The 20,336-nt window shown below is 39.2% G+C and overlaps 2 protein-coding genes across 4 annotated transcripts in view; both read left to right on the forward strand.

The window, feature by feature from the left end:
• Positions 1-3,935: 3,935 nt before the first annotated feature.
• LOC132892771 (DLA class II histocompatibility antigen, DR-1 beta chain-like) lies at positions 3,936-5,251 on the forward strand. Its single transcript, XM_060931144.1, has 3 exons — positions 3,936-4,068; positions 4,358-4,630; positions 4,920-5,251. Exons 1-3 carry the CDS (start codon positions 4,011-4,013, stop codon positions 5,228-5,230), a joined length of 642 nt encoding a protein of 213 aa, XP_060787127.1. The 5' UTR covers positions 3,936-4,010; the 3' UTR covers positions 5,231-5,251.
• An 11,824-nt stretch (positions 5,252-17,075) lies between these two features.
• The window catches only part of LOC132892779 (H-2 class II histocompatibility antigen, A-R alpha chain-like), a 159,927-nt gene continuing 156,666 nt past the window's right edge, over positions 17,076-20,336 (forward strand). For 2 of the 3 annotated variants that reach the window (XM_060931156.1, XM_060931155.1), the window contains exons 1-5: positions 17,076-17,337; positions 17,590-17,835; positions 19,255-19,536; positions 19,629-19,758; positions 19,839-19,862. In XM_060931156.1, coding sequence (XP_060787139.1) covers positions 17,280-17,337; positions 17,590-17,835; positions 19,255-19,536; positions 19,629-19,750 — 708 coding nt within the window. In that variant the 5' untranslated portion in view covers positions 17,076-17,279 and the 3' untranslated portion in view covers positions 19,751-19,758; positions 19,839-19,862. The remainder of the gene's footprint in view (positions 17,338-17,589; positions 17,836-19,254; positions 19,537-19,628; positions 19,759-19,838; positions 19,863-20,336) is intronic. The other variant, XM_060931157.1, reaches the window with a different exon arrangement.

The raw sequence follows: 20,336 nt of genomic DNA on the forward strand, positions 1-20,336 counted from the left end.
TAAATAATATATTTATTTTTTTCTTTACCAAATTCTAACAGAAAACGAGAGCGCCCAAAAGGGAAAACCGAGCCGCCATTTTGAATCCTCATTCACAGCTGTAATGCAAATGGCTTCCTCCTTGGTATACAAGTGCACTTCCATGGCAGGAAAAAAACTACATTTTGCCACCTATGTAGTCCCCTATTTATACAAAATTGAGTCATTCAGGATTCAGCCATGTTTTTGCTCGGCGTTAGCAAGTTACGGGTTTTTAGCTTTCTCCTGAAATGTTTTCTTTTATTTCTTCTTCCTCAGGGGAGTAAAACTCGCTTTCGCTGTGAACACTGTCGTTATCGCTATCCATGCTGTAAAATTAATGCTATTCTCCTGAGAAATGCGAAAATAAATGTTGACAAAAATTGCTACTATGTTTGTTGTTGTTGTGAACAAGCGAGTCACCAGAGGTCCGTAACTGGGGTCCGTATCGTAGGATACGGACCTGCTCGCCAGCCAATCAGAGCGCAGGATTTGATGGAAACTGGACCATGAAAAAAAAATTTCAGTGTAATAAAAATTTTCATTGTCATTTCTATAGTTTAAACTCATAATACATGTTGTTCGTATTATTGATGCTACAGCTATATACAGTTAGGTCCATATATATTTGGACACGACACAAATTTTGTTTTTTTACCTGTTTACTGAAACATATTCAAGTTATAGTTATATAATGGACATAAAGTCCAGACTTTCAGCTTTCATTTGAGGGTATCCACATTAAAATTGGATGAAGGGTTTAGGAGTTTAGGAGTTAGCTCCTTAACATGTGCCACCCTGCTTTTAAAGGGACCAAAAGTAATTGGACAATTGACTCAAAGGCTATTTCATGGGCAGGTGTGGGAAATTCCTTCGTTATGTCATTCTCAATTAGATAAGATAAGATAAGAGGCCTGGAGTTGATTTGAGGTGTGGTGCTTGCATTTGGAAGATTTTGCTGTGAAGAAAACATGTGGTTAAAGGAGGCAAGGCAAGTTTATTTATATAGCACATTTCATACACAATGGCAGTTCAATGTGCTTAACAGAAGTAAAAACAAATACAGTAAACAATAGAGAAATACAATTACATAAAATAATTTTATTTTTATTCTAAAACAATTAATTAAAATAATTAAAAGAATTAAAAGAAAATAATAAGAATTAAACAATAGTAAAAATAAAATAATAAAATGAAGTAGTAGTTCAAATAGGATGAGAAGAAAAAAAACCCAGCAGAATAGAATAAAGAATAAAATAGGATAAAGTTAAAGTAAACTTAAAACATGCAGAGAAGTAAAAATTATAAAGAATGTAAAGAGACAATATTAATTATTTAACAGAAAGCATCTGAAAACAGCTTGGTCTTTAACCTAGATTTGAAGCTGCCAACAGCAGGAGCATTTTTGATGTCCTCTGGCAGTTGGTTCCATAGCTGCACTGCATAGTAGCTAAAAGCTGCTTCACCACACTTTGTTTTAACAACTGGTTTTACCAGTAAATTTTTCTGTTTTGATCTGGTAGATCTGATTGGGTTAGGCCGCTGCAACATATCAGAGAGGTAATTGGGCCCTGTACCATTTAGAGATTTGTACACCAGCAGCAATACTTTAAAATCAATTCTGTAGCTTACTGGAAGCCAGTGAAGGGACCTTAGAATTGGAGTAATGTGCTCTGTTCTTTTTGTTCGTGTGAGAACCCTCGCTGCTGCATTTTGAACCAGCTGAAGTCGTTTGATGGTCTTTTTTGGCAGGCCTGTGAAAAGGCCATTGCAGTAATCAACCCTACTAGAGATGAAGGCATGTATTAGTTTTTCCAGATCATTTTTTGACATAAGTCCTCTTAGTTTGGAAATGTTTTTTTAGGTGATAAAATGCCGTTTTAGTGATTGGTTTCATGTGACTGTCAAAGTTTAGCTCGCTGTCAATGAAAACACCAAGATTTTTAACCATTTCTTTAGTTTTAATCCCTTTTGTGTCAAGAACAGTGGTAATCCTGAGTCTTTCATCTTTTTTTTCAAATAGAATTACTTCTGTTTTATCTGTGTTCAGCTGAAGAAAATTTTGTGACATCCAGCTATTGATTTGATCGATACACTGGTAGAGACATTCAAGGGGGGCATAATCATTAGGTGATAGAGCAAAATAAATTTGGGTGTCATCTGCATAGCAGTGATACAAAATTGAATTTTTATTGATAATTTGCCCAAGTGGGAGCATATAAAGGTTGAAAAGTAATGGTCCAAGAATCGACTCCTGGGGGACACCACAGGTCAAAGGAGCTCTCCATGCAGGTGAAACAAGCCATCCTTAAGCTGCGAAAACAGAAAAAAACCCATCTGAGAAATTGCTACAATATTAGGAGTGGCAAAATCTACAGTTTGGTACATCCTGAGAAAGAAAGAAAGAAAGAAAGAAAGAAAGAAAGAAAGAAAGAAAGCACTGGTGAACTCATCAATGCAAAAAGACCCACAGAAGACAACAGTGGTGGATGATCACAGAATAATTTCCATGGTGAAGAGAAACCCCTTCACAAGAGCCAACCAAGTGAACAACACTCTCCAGGAGGTAGGCGTATCAATATCCAAATCTACCATAAAGAGAAGACTGCATGAAAGTAAATACAGAGGGTTCACTGCATGGTGCAAGCCACTCATAAGCCTCAAGAATAAAAAGACTAGATTGGACTTTGCTAAAAAAACATCTAAAAAAGCCAGCACAGTTCTGGAAGAACATTATTTGGACAGATGAAACCAAGCTCAACCTCTACCAGAATGATGGAAAGAAAGTATGGTGAAGGCGTGGCACAGCTCATGATCCAAAGCATACCACATCATCTGTAAAACACGGTGGAGGCAGTGTGATGGCTTGGGCATGCATGGCTGCCAGTGGCACTGGGTCACTAGTGTTTATTGATGATGTGACACAGGACAGAAACAGCCGGATGAATTCTGAGGTATTCAGAGACATACTGTGTGCTCAAATCCAGCCAAATGCAGCCAAACTGATTGGTCGGTGTTTCATAATACAGATGGACAATGACCCCAAACATAAAGCCAAAGAAACCCAGGAGTTTTTTAAAGCAAAAAAGTGGAATATTCTTGAATGGCCAAGTCAGTCACCTGATCTCAACCCAATTGAGCATGCATTTCACTTGTTAAAGACTAAACTTCAGACAGAAAGGCCCACAAACAAACAAACAAACAACAACTGAAAACCGCTGCAGTAAAGGCCTGGCAGAGCATTAAAAAGGAGGAAACACAGCGTCTGGTGATGTCCATGAGTTCAAGACTTCAGGCAGTCATTGCCAACAAAGGGTTTTCAACCAAGTATTAGAAATGAACATTTTATTTACAATTATTTAATTTGTCCAATTACTTTTGAGCCCCTGAAATGAAGGGATTGTGTTTAAAAATGCTTTAGTTCCTCACATTTTTATGCAATCATTTTGTTCAACCGACTGAATTAAAGCTGAAAGTCTGAACTTCAACTGCATCTGAATTGTTTTGTTCACAATTCATTGTGGTAATGTACAGAACCAAAATTAGAAAAATGTTGTCTCTGTCCCAATATTTATGGACCTAACTGTAGTAATAATAATAAATGAGACTATTATTATTATGTCTGTTGTTGTTGATTTCTCACACTCATTCCTCCTGCAGTTTGAGAGAGAAATAATCCTGAACTTGTCTTAACTGATGAATTCAGAAGTTTTAAAGAGTGAACTGATGGATTTAAACCTGACAGCTTTAACAGGTGAACAGTATTGGTTTGAATTCTGCCTGGAAACATGTGACTGTGTGTGTGTGTGCGTGTGTGTGGTGCAGGATTGGTGTGTGTGCGAGATCACTGTGTGTGTGTGTAGTGCAGGATTGGTGTGCGTGTGTGTGTGTGTGTGTGTGGTGCAGGATTGGTGTGTGTGTGTGTGTGTGTGTAGAGTAGAGCTGCTTCACCCACACTTTCCTCAGTAAGAGAACACACTCAGAGAGGAACAATGTCGGAGCTGCTGAGAATACTGCTCCTCTTACTGCCTGCCATCCTGCACACAGCAAGTGAGTATTAGATCAGCTGCTGAGGTTAGGCTGTGTTAAAGAAAAAAAACACCACATGTGCTCTGTTTAAAAAAAAAAAAAACAGACAAATAAACAAAAGAAAGGATGTAAATTTGTCAGAGGAATATTACAGAACTGGAGATTTATTTATTTATTTATTTAGTGTTTAAAGGCAGGTTTAAGTACAGAATTAGTTTTTAAAACAAACATTCAAATCGATTCAAAATAAAAGCTGTATTACTCTCAGTTTTAGCAGTGAAATAAAGCTTTGTTGTTGTTTTTCTCTCAGATGGGCATTCCGAGGCAGTGCCATTTAGGTGCCTCTGGAGCTCTGATGGTCTCAGTGACATGGAGCTCATAGAGTCTTACATCTTCAATAAGATCAAATACATGGAGTATAACAGCACTGTGGGGAAGTTTGTGGGATACACTCAAATAGGCATCAAAAACGCAGAGAGATTTAACAATGACACTGCACTGCTGCAAGCACGGAAAGCTGCTGTGGATGGTGTCTGTAAGCACAATGCTCAGATTTACTACAGCAACATCCTCAGTAAAGCAGGTGAGATTATTTGTGAACCTCAAAACTTTAATTCGGTAATATTTCCAGTATTTCTTTATTCTGCAGCAGATTTATCTTTATTTCGCAGTGGTTTATTTACTCATATTAAAATACAGAGTATATAATATACCCTGAGCTGCTCTTCTCTAGCTGATTAGATACCAAATTAAATTCAGTGTCTAAAAATTATTATTATTATTATTATTATTATTATTATTATTATTATTATTATTAGTTTATAATGAATGACTCAGCTGTAAGTTGATGTTGTTGTGGTTTAATTGTGCAGTTGAGCCCCAGGTTGAGGTCACTTTGGTAAAGAAGTCAGATGGCACTCACCCAGCCAGGCTGATGTGCAGCGCTTACAGCTTTTACCCCCCAAAGATTGAGGTGACCTGGCTGAGAAACGGGAAAGAGATTGAGGGAGGTGTAACATCCACTGAGGAGATGGCTGATGGAGACTGGTACTATCAGATCCACTCACATCTGGAGTACATGCCTGAATCTGGAGAGGAGATCTCCTGTGTGGTGCAACACGCCAGCTTCCAAAAGCCCATGGTCTATAAGTGGGGTGAGTCTGATCATCACAGTCAGATCTAAATATCTGAGTCCACTGTCATGAACTGAGCTTAAAATAATGGAGATCCTGTTTCGCTCACATTATAACTCAGCTTTCAAAACCTGGTGTTCAGTCAACAACAATAATCAATGACTTAAAAAATATATAATCATCAAATAAAATTTATTCGGGGTTTTTTCATAGCTGAAAGTAAAATTAGTTCTTAACACTGTTGTTGTATAAAAATGCTATTCCATAGCGCTTAGTGCTGCTATTAACTGCTATTATATGAGTTATTTTTGTAATCTATCTATATAAACCCCTTTCTGTCTCAGATCCCTCGATGTCTGAACCTGATAAGAGTAAGATTGCTATCGGGGCTTCAGGGCTGGTGTTGGGGATCGTGCTTTCAGCTGCTGGATTCATCTACTACAGGAAGAAATGCTCAGGTCAGTGGAAGATTGCAGGAAATCTACAAACAGAAACGTGTATTAGAACATCTGTGTATTTGTTATTAAAATTGAAGTGCTATTAATAATTAATATTTAACCTTGCTACCTGATATTCATCATTCTGCTTTATTTCTGATTTGTGTTCACAGGACGGATCCTGGTGCCGACATAAACACAGGCATCATTTGAAGTTGACATGTTGGTTTCAGCTTCATTCCCCATATTGGATGGAGTTAATTTACCCATAATGCTCACTGTTTAGCTACAGTTAAGCTGAAATGTGATGATTTTTAAGCTCACACATGTGATGTTAATTTTTACAGGTCTGTGAGCAGAGAAACACTGGAGTGTTTGCTGAAATCGCTTTATCTGTTAAACATCTGCTTTATTCCAAACAATTAGTACCTGCTGAGAAATGAGCATTTCATAATATGTGCATCTGCGTCTGTATTATCACTTTCCTTAATGTAAGACCAGCTTTCTGTCAGATTTTGCTGAAACTGATGTTAAATATCTTGATTATAGGCTTTATAAGAGTTCTTGAGTAGAAATTTGACAAACTGAGCTGAGATACTACATTCAGCTTAAAAATGTATAAATTAATTCCTTATAATGCATCTGAAAGTTATGAAGTAATTAATTACTATTACAGAAGTTAATGTAGCCTTGTAAAATTTTCATTATAAAATCATTAGCACCGCCTACAGTCTATTTTAACCTGGATCACTTCCTCAGTTTTAGTGATGCTGTTTATTATGATTCAATACTAATATCTCATCTCATCATCTCTAGCCGCTTTATCCTGTTCTACAGGGTCGCAGGCAAGCTGGATCCTATCCCAGCTGACTACGGGCAAAAGGCGGGGTACACCCTGGACAAGTCGCCAGGTCATCACAGGGCTGACACATAGACACAGACAACCATTCACACTCACATTCACACCTACGGTCAATTTAGAGTCACCAGTTAACCTGACCTGCATGTCTTTGGACTATGGGGGAAACCGGAGCACCCGGAGGAAACCCACGTGGACACAGGGAGAACATGCAAACTCCGCACAGAAAGGCCCTCGCCGGCCCCGGGGCTCGAACCCAGGACCTTCTTGCTGTGAGGCGACAGCGCTAACCACTACACCACCGTGCCGCCCCTCAATACTAACAGTTATCTGTAAATTTCTGGTTTTGTATCATCAGTCACATAATTTCATTTTAATGGTAAGAACTGGATTGATTTTTGATTCTGTATGGATACTGACTCTTAATAAACTTTTGGTTGTAAAAGAAATTGATGTAAAATTTTCTTTAAAACAGTAAATGACTCTTAAATTATATTCATAAATATCATTAGACAGATTTATATATGTTGCATTATATAGCTGATGAAATTAACACAGTTCTTATGAGTAAACTTTTAATGCTGCTGTATTTCTGTGGCGTCATTACGACTGGATTATACATTATGAACTTAATTCAAACTGAAGTGGAGAATCAGGTCCAGTTTGGGGTCGAGAGCTTCACTTCCTCTGGAAAAAAAAAGCAATGCATAAATAATAATAAGAGGAAGAATGAAATGAATTTAAAAATGAAATGGTTTTCAGTGTGATGGATCATTTTGAGTTTATAAGATGATGCTTTTAATCAGGAGAGTCATTCAGCTGATTCTAAAATGTGTTCTTTAGCTTTGAAAAAACTCAGAGCTGAAATCTTGTCATTATTTTTGATCTGGAACACCAGAAAATATACACAATGATTTGATTGACTGTCTACTTTCTATAACAGTACATTTATTATTCTGTCAGAAAATGTTAATCATGTAAGCAAAGCATAATGTTACATTACAGGCATTTATCAGACGCTCTTAACTAGAGCAGCATACAACGTACCATGAGCAGCCTGGGGAGCAGTTGGAGATTAAGTGACTTATTGGTGCAGGGAACTGAACCAGTAACCTTTTGGTCCCCAAGCTGCTTCTCTATCCATTAGGCCATGGCTTCCCAACATAAATAAAGCACAGTGGTGACCAGCTGAGAGTTAAGTGTGATATTTACAGGCCTAACTGTGACTTCCTTTCAGTCATGGGATTTGACCTCACAACCTTTGGATCAGTAAGATCAAATCTTGTAGCCTGAGATTGAGAAATACTTTAACATGTGGAGTTTCAGCTGTGAGTGAAAGGTATAAACCGTATTACAGCTATCAAATCTGGAACAGGATTCCACCCTGGTATAGCTCCAATGTCCTATTTCATTCAAAGTGGCTTACAATTCAGACAGGTTATAATTGAACAGGTGGGGGTTCGAGCAGGTTAGGGTTCAGGATGTATGGATGTACAGGTTGTGGATGATTTCAATTTCTTATTAGAGTAATAGCCTGACTTGCTTGATTTAAATAAAAGAAACAAGTTTCACAATAGGGCGGCACGGTGGTGTAGTGGTTAGCGCTGTCGCCTCACAGCAAGAAGGTCCTGGGTTCGAGCCCCGGGGCCGGCGAGGGCCTTTCTGTGTGGAGTTTGCATGTTCTCCCCGTGTCTGCGTGGGTTTCCTCCGGGTGCTCCGGTTTCCCCCACAGTCCAAAGACATGCAGGTTAGGTTAACTGGTGACTCTAAATTGACCGTAGGTGTGAGTGTGAATGGTTGTCTATGTGTCAGCCCAGTGATGACCTGGCGACTTGTCCAGGGTGTACCCCGCCTTTCGCCCGTAGTCAGCTGGGATAGGATCCAGCTTGCCTGCGACCCTGTAGAAGGATAAAGCGGCTGGAGATAATGAGATGAGATGAGAAGTTTTACAATAGGTGGCACAGTGGTGTAGTGGTTACCACTGTCGCCTCATAGCAAGAAGGTTCTGGGTTCAAGCCCAGCGGCTGATGGGGGCCTTTCTGTGTGGAGTGTGCATGTTCTCCCCGTGTCTGTGTGGGTTTCCTCCGGGTGCTCCGGTTTCCCCCACAATCCAAAGACATGCAGGTTAGGATAATTGGTGGCTCTAAATTGACTGTAGGTGTGAATGTGAGTGTGAATGGTTGTGTGTCTCTCTGTGTCAGACCTGTGATGACCTGGTGACTTGCCTCTCACCCATAGTCAGCTGGGATAGGATCCAGCTTGCCTGCGACTGTACACAGGATAAGCAATTCCGGATAATGGATGGATGGAAGTTTCACAATAACAGCATCACACTCACTGATATTAAAAGTGATTTTGGCTGCAGTGTAATAAACCCACGAGTCAGAAATCATCATCTTTCAGTCTCTTGCTCTCACTGCTTATGTGTAGGTGATTATGCTGTATGTTAGCATTTGGCTAAAATGAAGATGTAAAACATAGAGGAAATCTGAAACCAGCGGGATGTGTTTGAGGAAATATTTACACTGATCAGCCATAACATTAAAACCACTGATCAGTGAAGTGAATATCATTGATTATCTCATTACAGTAGCACCAATCAAGCGGTGGGATATATTAGGCAGCAAGAAAGAGTACAGTCAGTTCTTGAAGTTGATGTGTTGGAAGCAGGAAAAATGGCTAAGTGTATGAATCTGAGCAACTTTGCCAAAACTGTGATGGTGAGATGACTGGGTCTGAGCATCTCCAATATGGTACATCTTGCGGGGTGTTCCCGGTATGCAGTGGTTAGTACTGAACAAAAGTGGTCCAAGAAAAGACAACCGGTGAACTGGCGACAGGGTCATGGGTGCCGAAGGCTCATTGATTCACATAGCACATATGGTACCATCCAGAAGAACAGAAGACCTACTGTAGCACAAAGTGCTGAAAAAGTTAATGCTGGCTAAAACAGAAAGGTGTCAGGTCTATAAAGGTGTCACTGGTTCACCGTTATTCACATTTTATACATTTGTGTAGATCTATATCCATTGTATTGCTTTTAAAAAGACTGCTTGCATTCCCACTTGCATCTGCCTCACATTCCCTGACTGATATTGGGAAAACTCATCTCATCTCATTATCTCTAGCCGCTTTATCCTGTTCTACAGGGTCGCAGGCAAGCTGGAGCCTATCCCAGCTGACTACGGGCGAAAGGCGGGGTACACCCTGGACAAGTCACCAGGTCATCACAGGGCTGACACATAGACACAGACAACCATTCACACTCACATTCACACCTACGGTCAATTTAGAGTCACCAGTTAACCTAACCTGCATGTCTTTGGACTGTGGGGGAAACCGGAGCACCCGGAGGAAACCCACGCGGACACGGGGAGAACATGCAAACTCCACACAGAAAGGCCCTCGCCGGCCCCGGGGCTCGAACCCAGGACCTTCTTGCTGTGAGGCGACAGCGCTAACCACTACACCACTGTGCCGCCTATTGGGAATACTGTATTTATGAAATCAGTTATTCCAGGCTGTAATGTAAAAATGAGGTAGAGTCAGACATTATGCCATGCCTCAATAACTCATGAAGAAATAATCTATAAATAAATGTAATCTTGGACCTAATATGTTATGTCCATGGAAATTTTAGCATAAAAAAGCTATATTGCTCTTTGGATTAGCCAAAGATATTGCAGTGTATAATGAACTCCCAAATAATGAGATTTCATTTGTGATTGCAATATATAGCATAAAAGCAAGACATAAAAAAAAAAATTAACCCAATTTTATGTACAAATGGAAATGCATAAGCATAAAATGACCATTTTAAATATTGTTTTATAATTTTATCCATTATATTAAGGCTGAATAGTCATATGTAAAAGATCTTATCGATTTTCAATCATTGAGTTTTTTTTTCTTAATTTAACAATACAGTATGTGTTTACCCACAATTATTGTCCACATTTTTTAATTATATTTTTGTTGCCAGCATACCACACTGTGCACCTGACAAACATCACGTGCGATGTGGCCATGATATAATACACTGATGTAATAAAATACTGTGTGGATTCAGTGTTCTGGATTATTTTGTGCTCCACATTATGGAAAACATTCCCATTGTTAAAGCTGATCAAGCACTCATCTGATACAGTTACAGCTCACTTCCAGTAAGTGTAGTTTACATTTTTGCTCATCAAAATGTCATTTATACATCCAGGATTGCATATTTATATATACACATTATTATACAGTAAGCAAACACTCAGTTCTGATCGTCAATATATTGGCTGTGGGAGAAATGGGCAGGCGTGAAATCCTGAGTGACTTTTATAAGAGCCAGAACCTTATTGCCAGATGACTGGGTTTGGAGCATCGCTGGTAAGGCTTATGGGCTGCTCCCACTCAGCATTTGTGAGTTCTGACTGAATGTGGTCTGCGGAGGAACAAACCATGAACCAGCACCGGGGGGTTGTGTGCCTGAGGCTGATTGACAGAGAGAGCAATGAAGCCCATCCCATCTGATCTAAACCAGGGTTGTAGTCGAGTCACTAAACCTCAAGTCCGAGTCCAGTCTCGAGTCCCCAGTGTTCAAGTCTGAGTCAAGTCCAAGTCATTAAATAAAATTTCAAGTCGAGTCCACAATTGGTCTGAGTCAAATCCGAGAACAAGACTCCAACTCCAACCGCACAATTTGACGATGTCTGTTTCAGTGCCATTAACATTAGTTTGTTCTTGAACATGCCGTATGAACAGGTGAATGTGCTTCTCTTTATCAGGGAGTGTGAAGTATTCTGTCAGAGATGGTTGGGAGACGGATGTAAGTGCAGAAGGTGTGTTTATTAATACAAGTGAAGATGGTAAACAATCCAGAACGGCAGGCAAAATCGCAAAACGGTGATACAGGCGATATGTCGAGCGAGGCACAAACAGGCTATCGTAGACTCGGCAGGATCAAAGAAGAGAAACAGGGAATCAGGGATCAGGAAACCAAACAAGGAAATTAGGCTCGGTAATGTATCAGTTTAATGCAGGCACGCTGATTGCACCTTAATCCTGTGCAGGTGCAAGTCGTTTATAGCGTGTGCGAGAGTCCGCTTGTCGTGTGCGATGTCCAGAGCGCCCGAGAGTCTATCTGATGCACGCGCCAAGGCACGCAGGTGTGACACTCTTGCACGAAATTAGTACAAAAATTAATGTAGCTATAAATATCTTATGCCAAATTATTATCCCATGTGACAAAAAATAAAGAAAAAATCAGAGTCCTTGTCTCCAATTTATGAGTCCGAATGCAGTTAATGCCTGTCTGAGTCATCCGTGCTCAAATCCAAGTCAAGTAACAAGTCCTTAAAATCAGGACATGAGTCGGACTCCGGTCTGAGTCCTGGACTCGAGTACTACAAGCCTGATCTAAACCAACAGGAGGGCTACTGTGGCACAGAAAAGCACAGATGATATTAATGATGGTTACGGGAGGAATGTGTAACAAAACACAGCACATCACACCCTTTTGTGTATGGGGCTGCATAGCTGGAGACTGGTCAGAGTGCCCATGCTAAACCTTTTGTACCATCAAAAGCACCTACAATGGGCATGCAAATATCAACCTTGGGACAATGGAAGAAGATCACCTAGTCAGATCATCATGTTATTATATCTTAACATCATGCTAAAATGATGGACAGCTCATTTAAAACCAATGGGACTGATTTCAGCTTTTCAGCTGTCTAAAGCGCATCATTTTACAGCATCATCATTTTCATGCTCCACTGGGATTTAATCAGAGTTTCCTGCCCTGTTCCATCTTCTTCAAACCAACATTATATTATTACGCCTCTTATTCAACAGGACATCACTATAATATATTTAAAGAATAAGTGTTTCTTTATTCTTTAGACTTTCAGGGCAGGCTTTTCAACATATTTTTTTTCCGAGAAACTGATGATGTAATAATATCCCTGCCCTGTGATTGGCTAACATTTGGAAAGGGTTTCAGTGAACTTCTCCAAGATGCGTGTTTAGTGACTGTGGGGCTTTTTTTTTTTTTTAGCATAAAGTCTGCTGTCTCTCTCAGAAAAAAAGAGTACTTAACTGTACCGTTCTTTATTGCTGGAGGGGTACCTTTTGTACCTTTATTATGTATCTTTCAAATGGAAATGGAGAAATAGCATACTTTAATGGAAGGTACATAATTAGACTGGAATTATCTTTAAAGCTGTAAAAGCCAACATTTGCACCTTTCAGTGCATATAAATAATGTTGAATTGGATTTAATGTGTACAATTGCTGGACATTTTAAATATTAATTTAAAAAAAACCCCTCCATACACCAACAAATAGCCACAGTGTCATTGTACACATTTAAATGACAAGTCTAATATTTCAATAGTCTGAATAGGATTATGTTAAGGGGTACAATAAATATTGTACTATGTGATTCCTCTCCCCTTAATATTTATGGAGAAAATAGCAAACCAATCAGCCATCTGTCAACTTAATGCAACCTTTACATGAGCTAAAGGAGTCAGAGGTTCAGTTCCTCCATGTTTTGTGATTCCCTCTTTCTTCATCTGACCTCATGCATACATATGAACACATACAGCACAAACACAGTGACGTCTAGTGGAGATACTGAGGCATCAGTGTTCATTTCAAATACATAATAGTACAGTACAGAGTTCATACAGTTTGAAAAACAGCCTTTCAGTCCAATTCAAGGTTACAGATATGTTCTTTTATTTATCTTTTAGAGAGGCCGTGAACATAAGAGAAAGGAACAGAGCTGACAAAGTGTGACCTTTGAAAGTGTTGGTGGATTTGATTGTGGGGAAAGTCCTGAAATATTCAGACTGTGTATTATTTTGTTTTACCGGTTGAGTTGTTGTGAGCATTCTGTAAAGTGCCTGTTGGAGAAATAAAGCAAGACCCAAAGCTAAGTCAAAATCTGCTGATCTCCTGAGTCCTCCTTCCCATCCACCTGCACACATACCAGGTTCGACAGTCTTTATATACAGGAAATTATTGCATAAAAATATCTCTTCCTTATCTGACAAAGTTCGTAAATAAAGAGCTACAGATCACTGAACCAAGCACTCCCAAACTTTTTGCAGTCAGGAACAACTTTAACTGTAGAATAAACTTCACAGATCCCCACCAAACATATCATTATTGGAATGTGAACAATATTATTTTGGATATTTATTTTTTTCAGTATCATAAACCCTGGTTGTGCAGTGGTTAGCACTGTTGCCTCACAGCAAGAAGGTTCTGGGTTCGACCTTGTGGCCAGCTGGGGTCTTTCTGTGTGGCGTTTCCTCCAGGTTTTCTGATTTCCTCCCACAGTCCAAAGACATGCAGATTAGGGCAACTGGCCCATTGGTGTGAATGTGATGGCTGTTCATCTCTGTGTTAGGCTACGTTTACATTACGTCGAATCAGCGGATCATCAGATTAACGTTCTTAAAACGATTCGCGTTTACACTAAAACCGTTAGCCGTGCACACAGCAACACCAATACGCGGATACGCTCGGCTCCGCAGGCATCCTGCGCTCCAAATCACTCCGCCCTGAACAGCGAGTGCCCTCTGGAGGGTGTGCACTCCGGCCCTGCGCAGCTCACAGAGCGCGCGAGTGAAGTGAACAAGCCACGATTCGGGACTGAGCCGCTGTGTGTGAGATCCCAGCGCATATCACTTATTACTTGCAAGTGGAAGGATGGCAAGCCTAAAGACAATCATAACTACACAATGGGCAGTATTTGCATCAGTATTTGCAGTATTTTCATACTTTTATACTCTTTAATGAAAGGTGATACAAGGCGGAAGTCTGCGCCGTTTTTCAGCAGTCGCGTCACATGACCAACGCCAGCGAATCAGGAAGGTGGATGTCACAGTGACGTTGTCCAATGAGACGCCAGCTAGAGCTCAGCACAGCGTATTCGCGTATTCTCAATGTTTACACAGCACCGGAGCTGATACGATCTAGATTGAATACGTGGACGCTGGCGGATTCCCGTTTCCCCGCTTTTTCAGGGGGGTTAATGTAAACGGACAGTGCATCCGCGAAGAAAACGAGACAGATACGGTCTAGTGTAAACGTAGCCTTAGTCCTGCAATAGTCTGGTGAGCTGCCCAAGGTGAACTCCGACTCTCACCTGAAATCATCTGGGATTGGCTTCAGGAACCCCCTCAACCCTGATAGATAAACAATATACATAATGGATGGATAGTTTAATTATTATTGATTATGCATCACAGACCCCCAGGGTGTCCTCAGATAACATTTTGAGAAGCATTGCATTAAATCAGTAAAGGCCCTCAGCATTTTATTAAAATTATTTGATGGTATAATATACACTCAGACTATCAGACCTCTGGTTTGAACCTAAGCTTGGTTTATTGTTTGTGTGGAATTTTGCATGTTCTCCCTGAGTTCCAGAGATTCCCCCAGGATTTCTTTTATCTTTTTTTCATGTTATTGCAATGGGGTAAATCACAACCCACAATTATCCATGTTATTATATTTTATGTTGGGGTGATGATGATGATGATGATGATGATGATGATGATGATGATGATGATGATGATTAGCCTGTTTGACCTAATAAAATCTCAATCACTATTGAGGATGAAAAGGAAAAAGAGAAGACAATTTTACCAGAAGCAGCAGAAATATACAAATCAAAGTGAGTGCGCTAGCCAGTTAGCCAACACGCTATAAAATGAGTGAAGCTTCTTCAGGAGTGATTTCCACTACAGGAGCAAAACTGAACAGAACATTTGTTCACATTGTGTCTGAAATGTGAGTTACTATGACACTATACAGTTACTTTGTCAGATACGATATTTATTTCTTCTTTACAGTCTTGTTGTAAAAAGGAAATTTGGCGGTTAGGATTAGCTACAGCACTCGGCCTGCAGTTTTGTGTCTACAGCTGAATCACAGCCATGTGGATATTTAGTATCACCACGCTCCTGTGAGTTCGTTATTGCTTCATTATCGCCCGCTTGAATGGATCTCAAACGAGTGGCCACTATTTTCCTGGCATTATAAATAAAAAAACAAACTGATTCAAAACTATGTCCATATTAGATGTTTTTATAGACTCAAACTAAAGCAACAAATTTCATTAAATTCAGAAAAGTATGATTTCAGGAGCCATAAAAACAAAGACAGTTTTTTTTTTCTCCTAAAAATCAGAGGACTCTTGATTCTGCAGCTTTCGGTCTTCTTTCTTCTTCGCTCATCTCCTCCTCAGGACAATCATCAGAAAGAGACACGGCCAGATGAGGTGTCATGAACAAACAAATGAATCTTACTGTTCTTGATTATTTATTTTTTCAGACTTATTAGATCATAGATTTGATTATTCACTACTCAGTATCATGATAACTTTCATATTTCTTGATAAAAATCAGGTTAACTTATCTGACTGAGCCCGAGTCAGAAGTCAGTGGTAAGTGCACAATCTGTCTGAAAACCACTGAAACTAAACACTACCGTATACCTCGGTACAATTAAAATAAAATCCATCCACTGTTCAGTAAATATCTGCTAGCTCATGAGCTGTTAATTAGCAGCAAAAGCTAGCTACATAAATGGAGGTTACCTTTGCAACAGACCAATTTCCATATTATATCTGTTGGAGTGACAACTGGTTCTGCCACGTTTGCCAAAATTTCCAGAACTCCAGTCTGGCACACTGAATTATGGGATTGTCTTCTGACTGGGACAGTCCTTTTCTCAGGAGCGCACAGATGCTGCCCCAAGAATGCTGCCTACACAGGATGCCGTCTTCCGACTGGAACGCACCAGTCCTTCAGTGCACTTGGAATTAAACATTTAATTGTGGTTTTCTACTGGACTACTGGTTGAGATGTGTCTGTGCAAAAAGTGAAACATAGTTCAGTTCAGGAACCCTTGTGGTTTTTTTAGAAATACTAAAGTAAAAGATGTGGGAATTTGACTACGCAGGCCGCCACACATATAATGTGCACTACAGAGTGTATACAGTGTTTACACAATGCTATTTAAGACCGTCTGTAGTGAACTGTACAGAACACCACAGCAGATTTATTCACAAGAAAAGAGACGCCAGTACGTGTTTACTGACAAAACTACTTACGGTACAGATATCACTTCTAGCACAGACACTTTGTTTATTTTGTTTTTATTGTTATAAAATGTGTACGATGCCAAACATAAAATAGAACAGGATACACAGCTTTTCATTTCTTTCTTTTTTAATTCCAAACCCCTTTTTCTATGTCAAGAACAAAAGCTCAAAATTTCAAGAGCTGTAAAACTTAATGTCATTGTTGTTTGTTTAACCTTTGAAACCTAAACTTTTATTTTGTATTATTATTTCAGAACCTTTATTTATTTTACTATTTCAGGCACAAAAGCTCAAAAATTCAGGAATTATTATTATTATTATTATTATTATTGTTGTTGTTTTGTTTGTTTGACCTTTGAAACCTAAAGACTATTCAGGATTTTAATATTGCTCTGATGTCTCGCTTTCTCTCCTGCTTGCTTTTCATTTCTTCCTTTTTGTGCTCCCAGTGTTTTAATTCTTTGTGTTTGTAATGATCAGCGCACCTCAGTATGGAAAGAGTAAAGGATCAGGAATTGTGAAACTCACTTGAGTGTCTGCCTGAACCCAGCTGACTGTGAGGAGAGAACTGATCTGATTGGATGATTTATTTATCACTGACTCTGCACTCGGCTGTATTTCTGTCTCTATTCAGTGTGTGGAAGTCAGTGACAAGTGAATTCATCTGAGCTGCTGGTTTACTGACAAACTTCAGGATGAAATTATTTCTCATCTTTTTCACACTAATGTGTGTGAGGGACACTGAATCACAGTGTAAGTGAGATATTTATTTATGTGTAAATTTGCTGTAATATTTTCCCCAGTGGTAATTAGAAGAGTGTATATAAAGTGTTAATGGTGGTGTTTTGGTTATTAAGCTGTAGAGCTTGATTTAAATGAGACAGATCGTTTCAGATCATCACAAAAATGATGTGATTTTGTCAGTGATAATGATGTTTTTATCTCACTGTAGTAACAGGCTGCTGCAGTTTGAACGTGTGTGTGTGTGTGTGTGTGTTTCTCCAGTTAAACATCACAGACTGCTAATAATCGAATGTTCAGAGAAGAATAAGGAGTTTATGTGGGGGGCCGATGGAGATGAGGAGTTTTATGCAGATTTTGAGAAGAAGAAAGGAGTGATAATGCTGCCTCCCTTCGCTGATCCGATTGGGTTCCCTGGACAGTACGAGTTTGCCGAGGCTAACCTGCCCATCTGCCAACAAAACTTACAGGTGTCGAATAAAGCCTTTAAAGACCGGCCGGTGCCACAGGGTGAGAAACTCAGTGTTTATAGGAGCACAAATTTACCTTGATGATATTGAGTCTAAAATGATTTTCCAGCATGAAGATGTGAGATTTGTTGTAGATTTGACTGTAAATCACTGACCATTACACTGTCAGTAAACTACAGGAACAATCACAGTCTCCAGCCTGTAAAGCTCTCATTTACTGTACAATACTCTAATCTCACAGCCGACACTACAGCACTGCTGTCTCACACTATTTTCATTTCATAAAGGCTTTTTATTCGACTAAAACATCCCAGAATGCACCACATCATCACAGCAGCTGTTTGCTTCGCCCCGAACACAAACTATTTATCAGTTAAATTTATAGAAATGAAGAAAGTTCTCTCTGAACAGAGTAACTGTTGAAGTGTGGGGTTTGTAAATCTAAATAAATCTTTGCTTTTATTTCTATCCCCAACACACACACACACACACACACACACACACACACACACACACACACACACACCAATTATGGATTATGGAGCTAAAGGTAGATTTTATAATTGACTTGCTAGAAAATGTGAAGATGATCTGAGGCAGTAGGATGGCACATTACTCAGTCGTCAACACAAGCAGAGGGTTTATTTGTAAATAGTCATGTTCCATGTTCTTTCTCTGGCATCTGTTTATCATCTATAAATGCTGAATGAAGTGTAATCCATTACATTTTATGTTTAATAAACCTGTAATAAAGCTGCTGTCCTCAGAATTCACATTTAAAATCACAGCTTATATTCCAGATTCCTGTTGGTTATTATTATATGGACACGAGTGTTTTACTGGGAAATACACCACTCATATTTTTCATAGGAGCTACATCCGGGACCTGAGTAACACAGTCTCCAATATCTTCACTCATGAGGAAATTAATGGATTGTTTTGATAAATTTGGGGACTTTTTGTTTGTGAATGTGTCAATAGAATAAAAAGAAAATCACACATTGGCTTGAAGATATGAAGTTTATCTTCTCATGTTGAAAAACTCACATTTTTCATATGAAATACATCGTGGATCTGAATGACATTATTCCTAATATGTCACTCTGATGATGTCACTCCCAGTGTTTTCCCACTGACTAGACGTGTGTTGTCAAAATGGTGACCCGTTTCAAAATTAAAATACTTTTGATTAACGAGGGTTTTTTTTATATGTTCATATAATACAAATAAAATTACATATTGGCTTGAAGATATGAAGTTTATTTTCTCATGTTGAAAAATATTTCACTTGTTCACTTCGCTCCCTCATGATGTATCCATTCACCTCTCAAAGATAAACTTCATATCTTCGCACCACCATGTAACATCCTCTATATATCGACAGCCAGAAGAAATAATGAACGCATCACAGTCTCAGAGTCATAACAATGGTGCACATGTGCTTTATATTTTTCTCCAGATGCCCCACAAAGCTCCATCTATCCCAAACAAAAGATGCAGCTGGGTTCAGAGAACATGCTCATCTGTCATTCCGCACGATTTTTCCCTCCACCTGTTACTGTACGCTGGACCAAAAACAGTGTAGATGTGACGGAACAATCCACCCTCAGCCGCTATTACCCGAATAAGGACAAAACCTACAACCAGTTCTCCCACCTGCCCTTCACTCCACAGGAAGGAGACGTTTACACCTGCACGGTGGAGCACGAGGCCCTGGAGACGCCCGACACCAAGACATGGGGTGAGACGGAGAGTTTAACTACTGATTCAGTCTTTCCTTAGAGTAGAAATAACCGTGTGTGTGTGTGTGTGTGTGTGTGTGTGTGTGTGTAGAGGTGGATGTTGAGCTTCCCAGTGTGGGTCCCTCTGTGGTCTGTGGGGTGGGTCTGGCTGTTGGACTGCTCGGAGTCGCTACTGGAACTTTCTTCCTCGTCAAAGGAAACAGATGTAACTGACACTTCAGGTAACAACTCTAATAAAACTTTATATTTATAATATTTAATACACTGTTTCTCCCTGATACACCTGTTTCTGTGTTTTCAGCCAGAAGTAAAGCGTTCAGAGAAGGTTTAGATTCATACCATGAATTCTCATTTTGATTTTTCACTGAGGAAACTGTTCATCCACTAGAGTTTAATTCATCTGTTAAACCATGTAAGGGTTTTTTTTTTTAAATATAAAACGTTGTTGCTTGTTCCACTGAACACCTGTTGTTTTATTTCTTAAATCTGTGTGTAAAAATCTGTTAAGTTTTTCTTTTCCAATTTATGTAAAATCTAATTAATATTTGAAAATGCAAATGAAAAGGAATGAGTACCTGCAAATAATTAAAAAATAAACTTTATTTCCTTGAATGTGAATGTTGATGTCATTTGTTTCCATATTGATTATATATTCAGTAACTTGATCCACCAGTAAAACAAACAATCTCTGTATTCGTCTAGTTTGGAAATATATTGCCACAATCGTTACAGAAAACTCACACACACACACACACACACATCACATGTAACATATTTCAGATATAATGTAATCACATGT

Source organism: Neoarius graeffei, chromosome 10, assembly GCF_027579695.1.
Source record: "Neoarius graeffei isolate fNeoGra1 chromosome 10, fNeoGra1.pri, whole genome shotgun sequence".
NCBI classification, from domain to species: domain Eukaryota; kingdom Metazoa; phylum Chordata; class Actinopteri; order Siluriformes; family Ariidae; genus Neoarius; species Neoarius graeffei.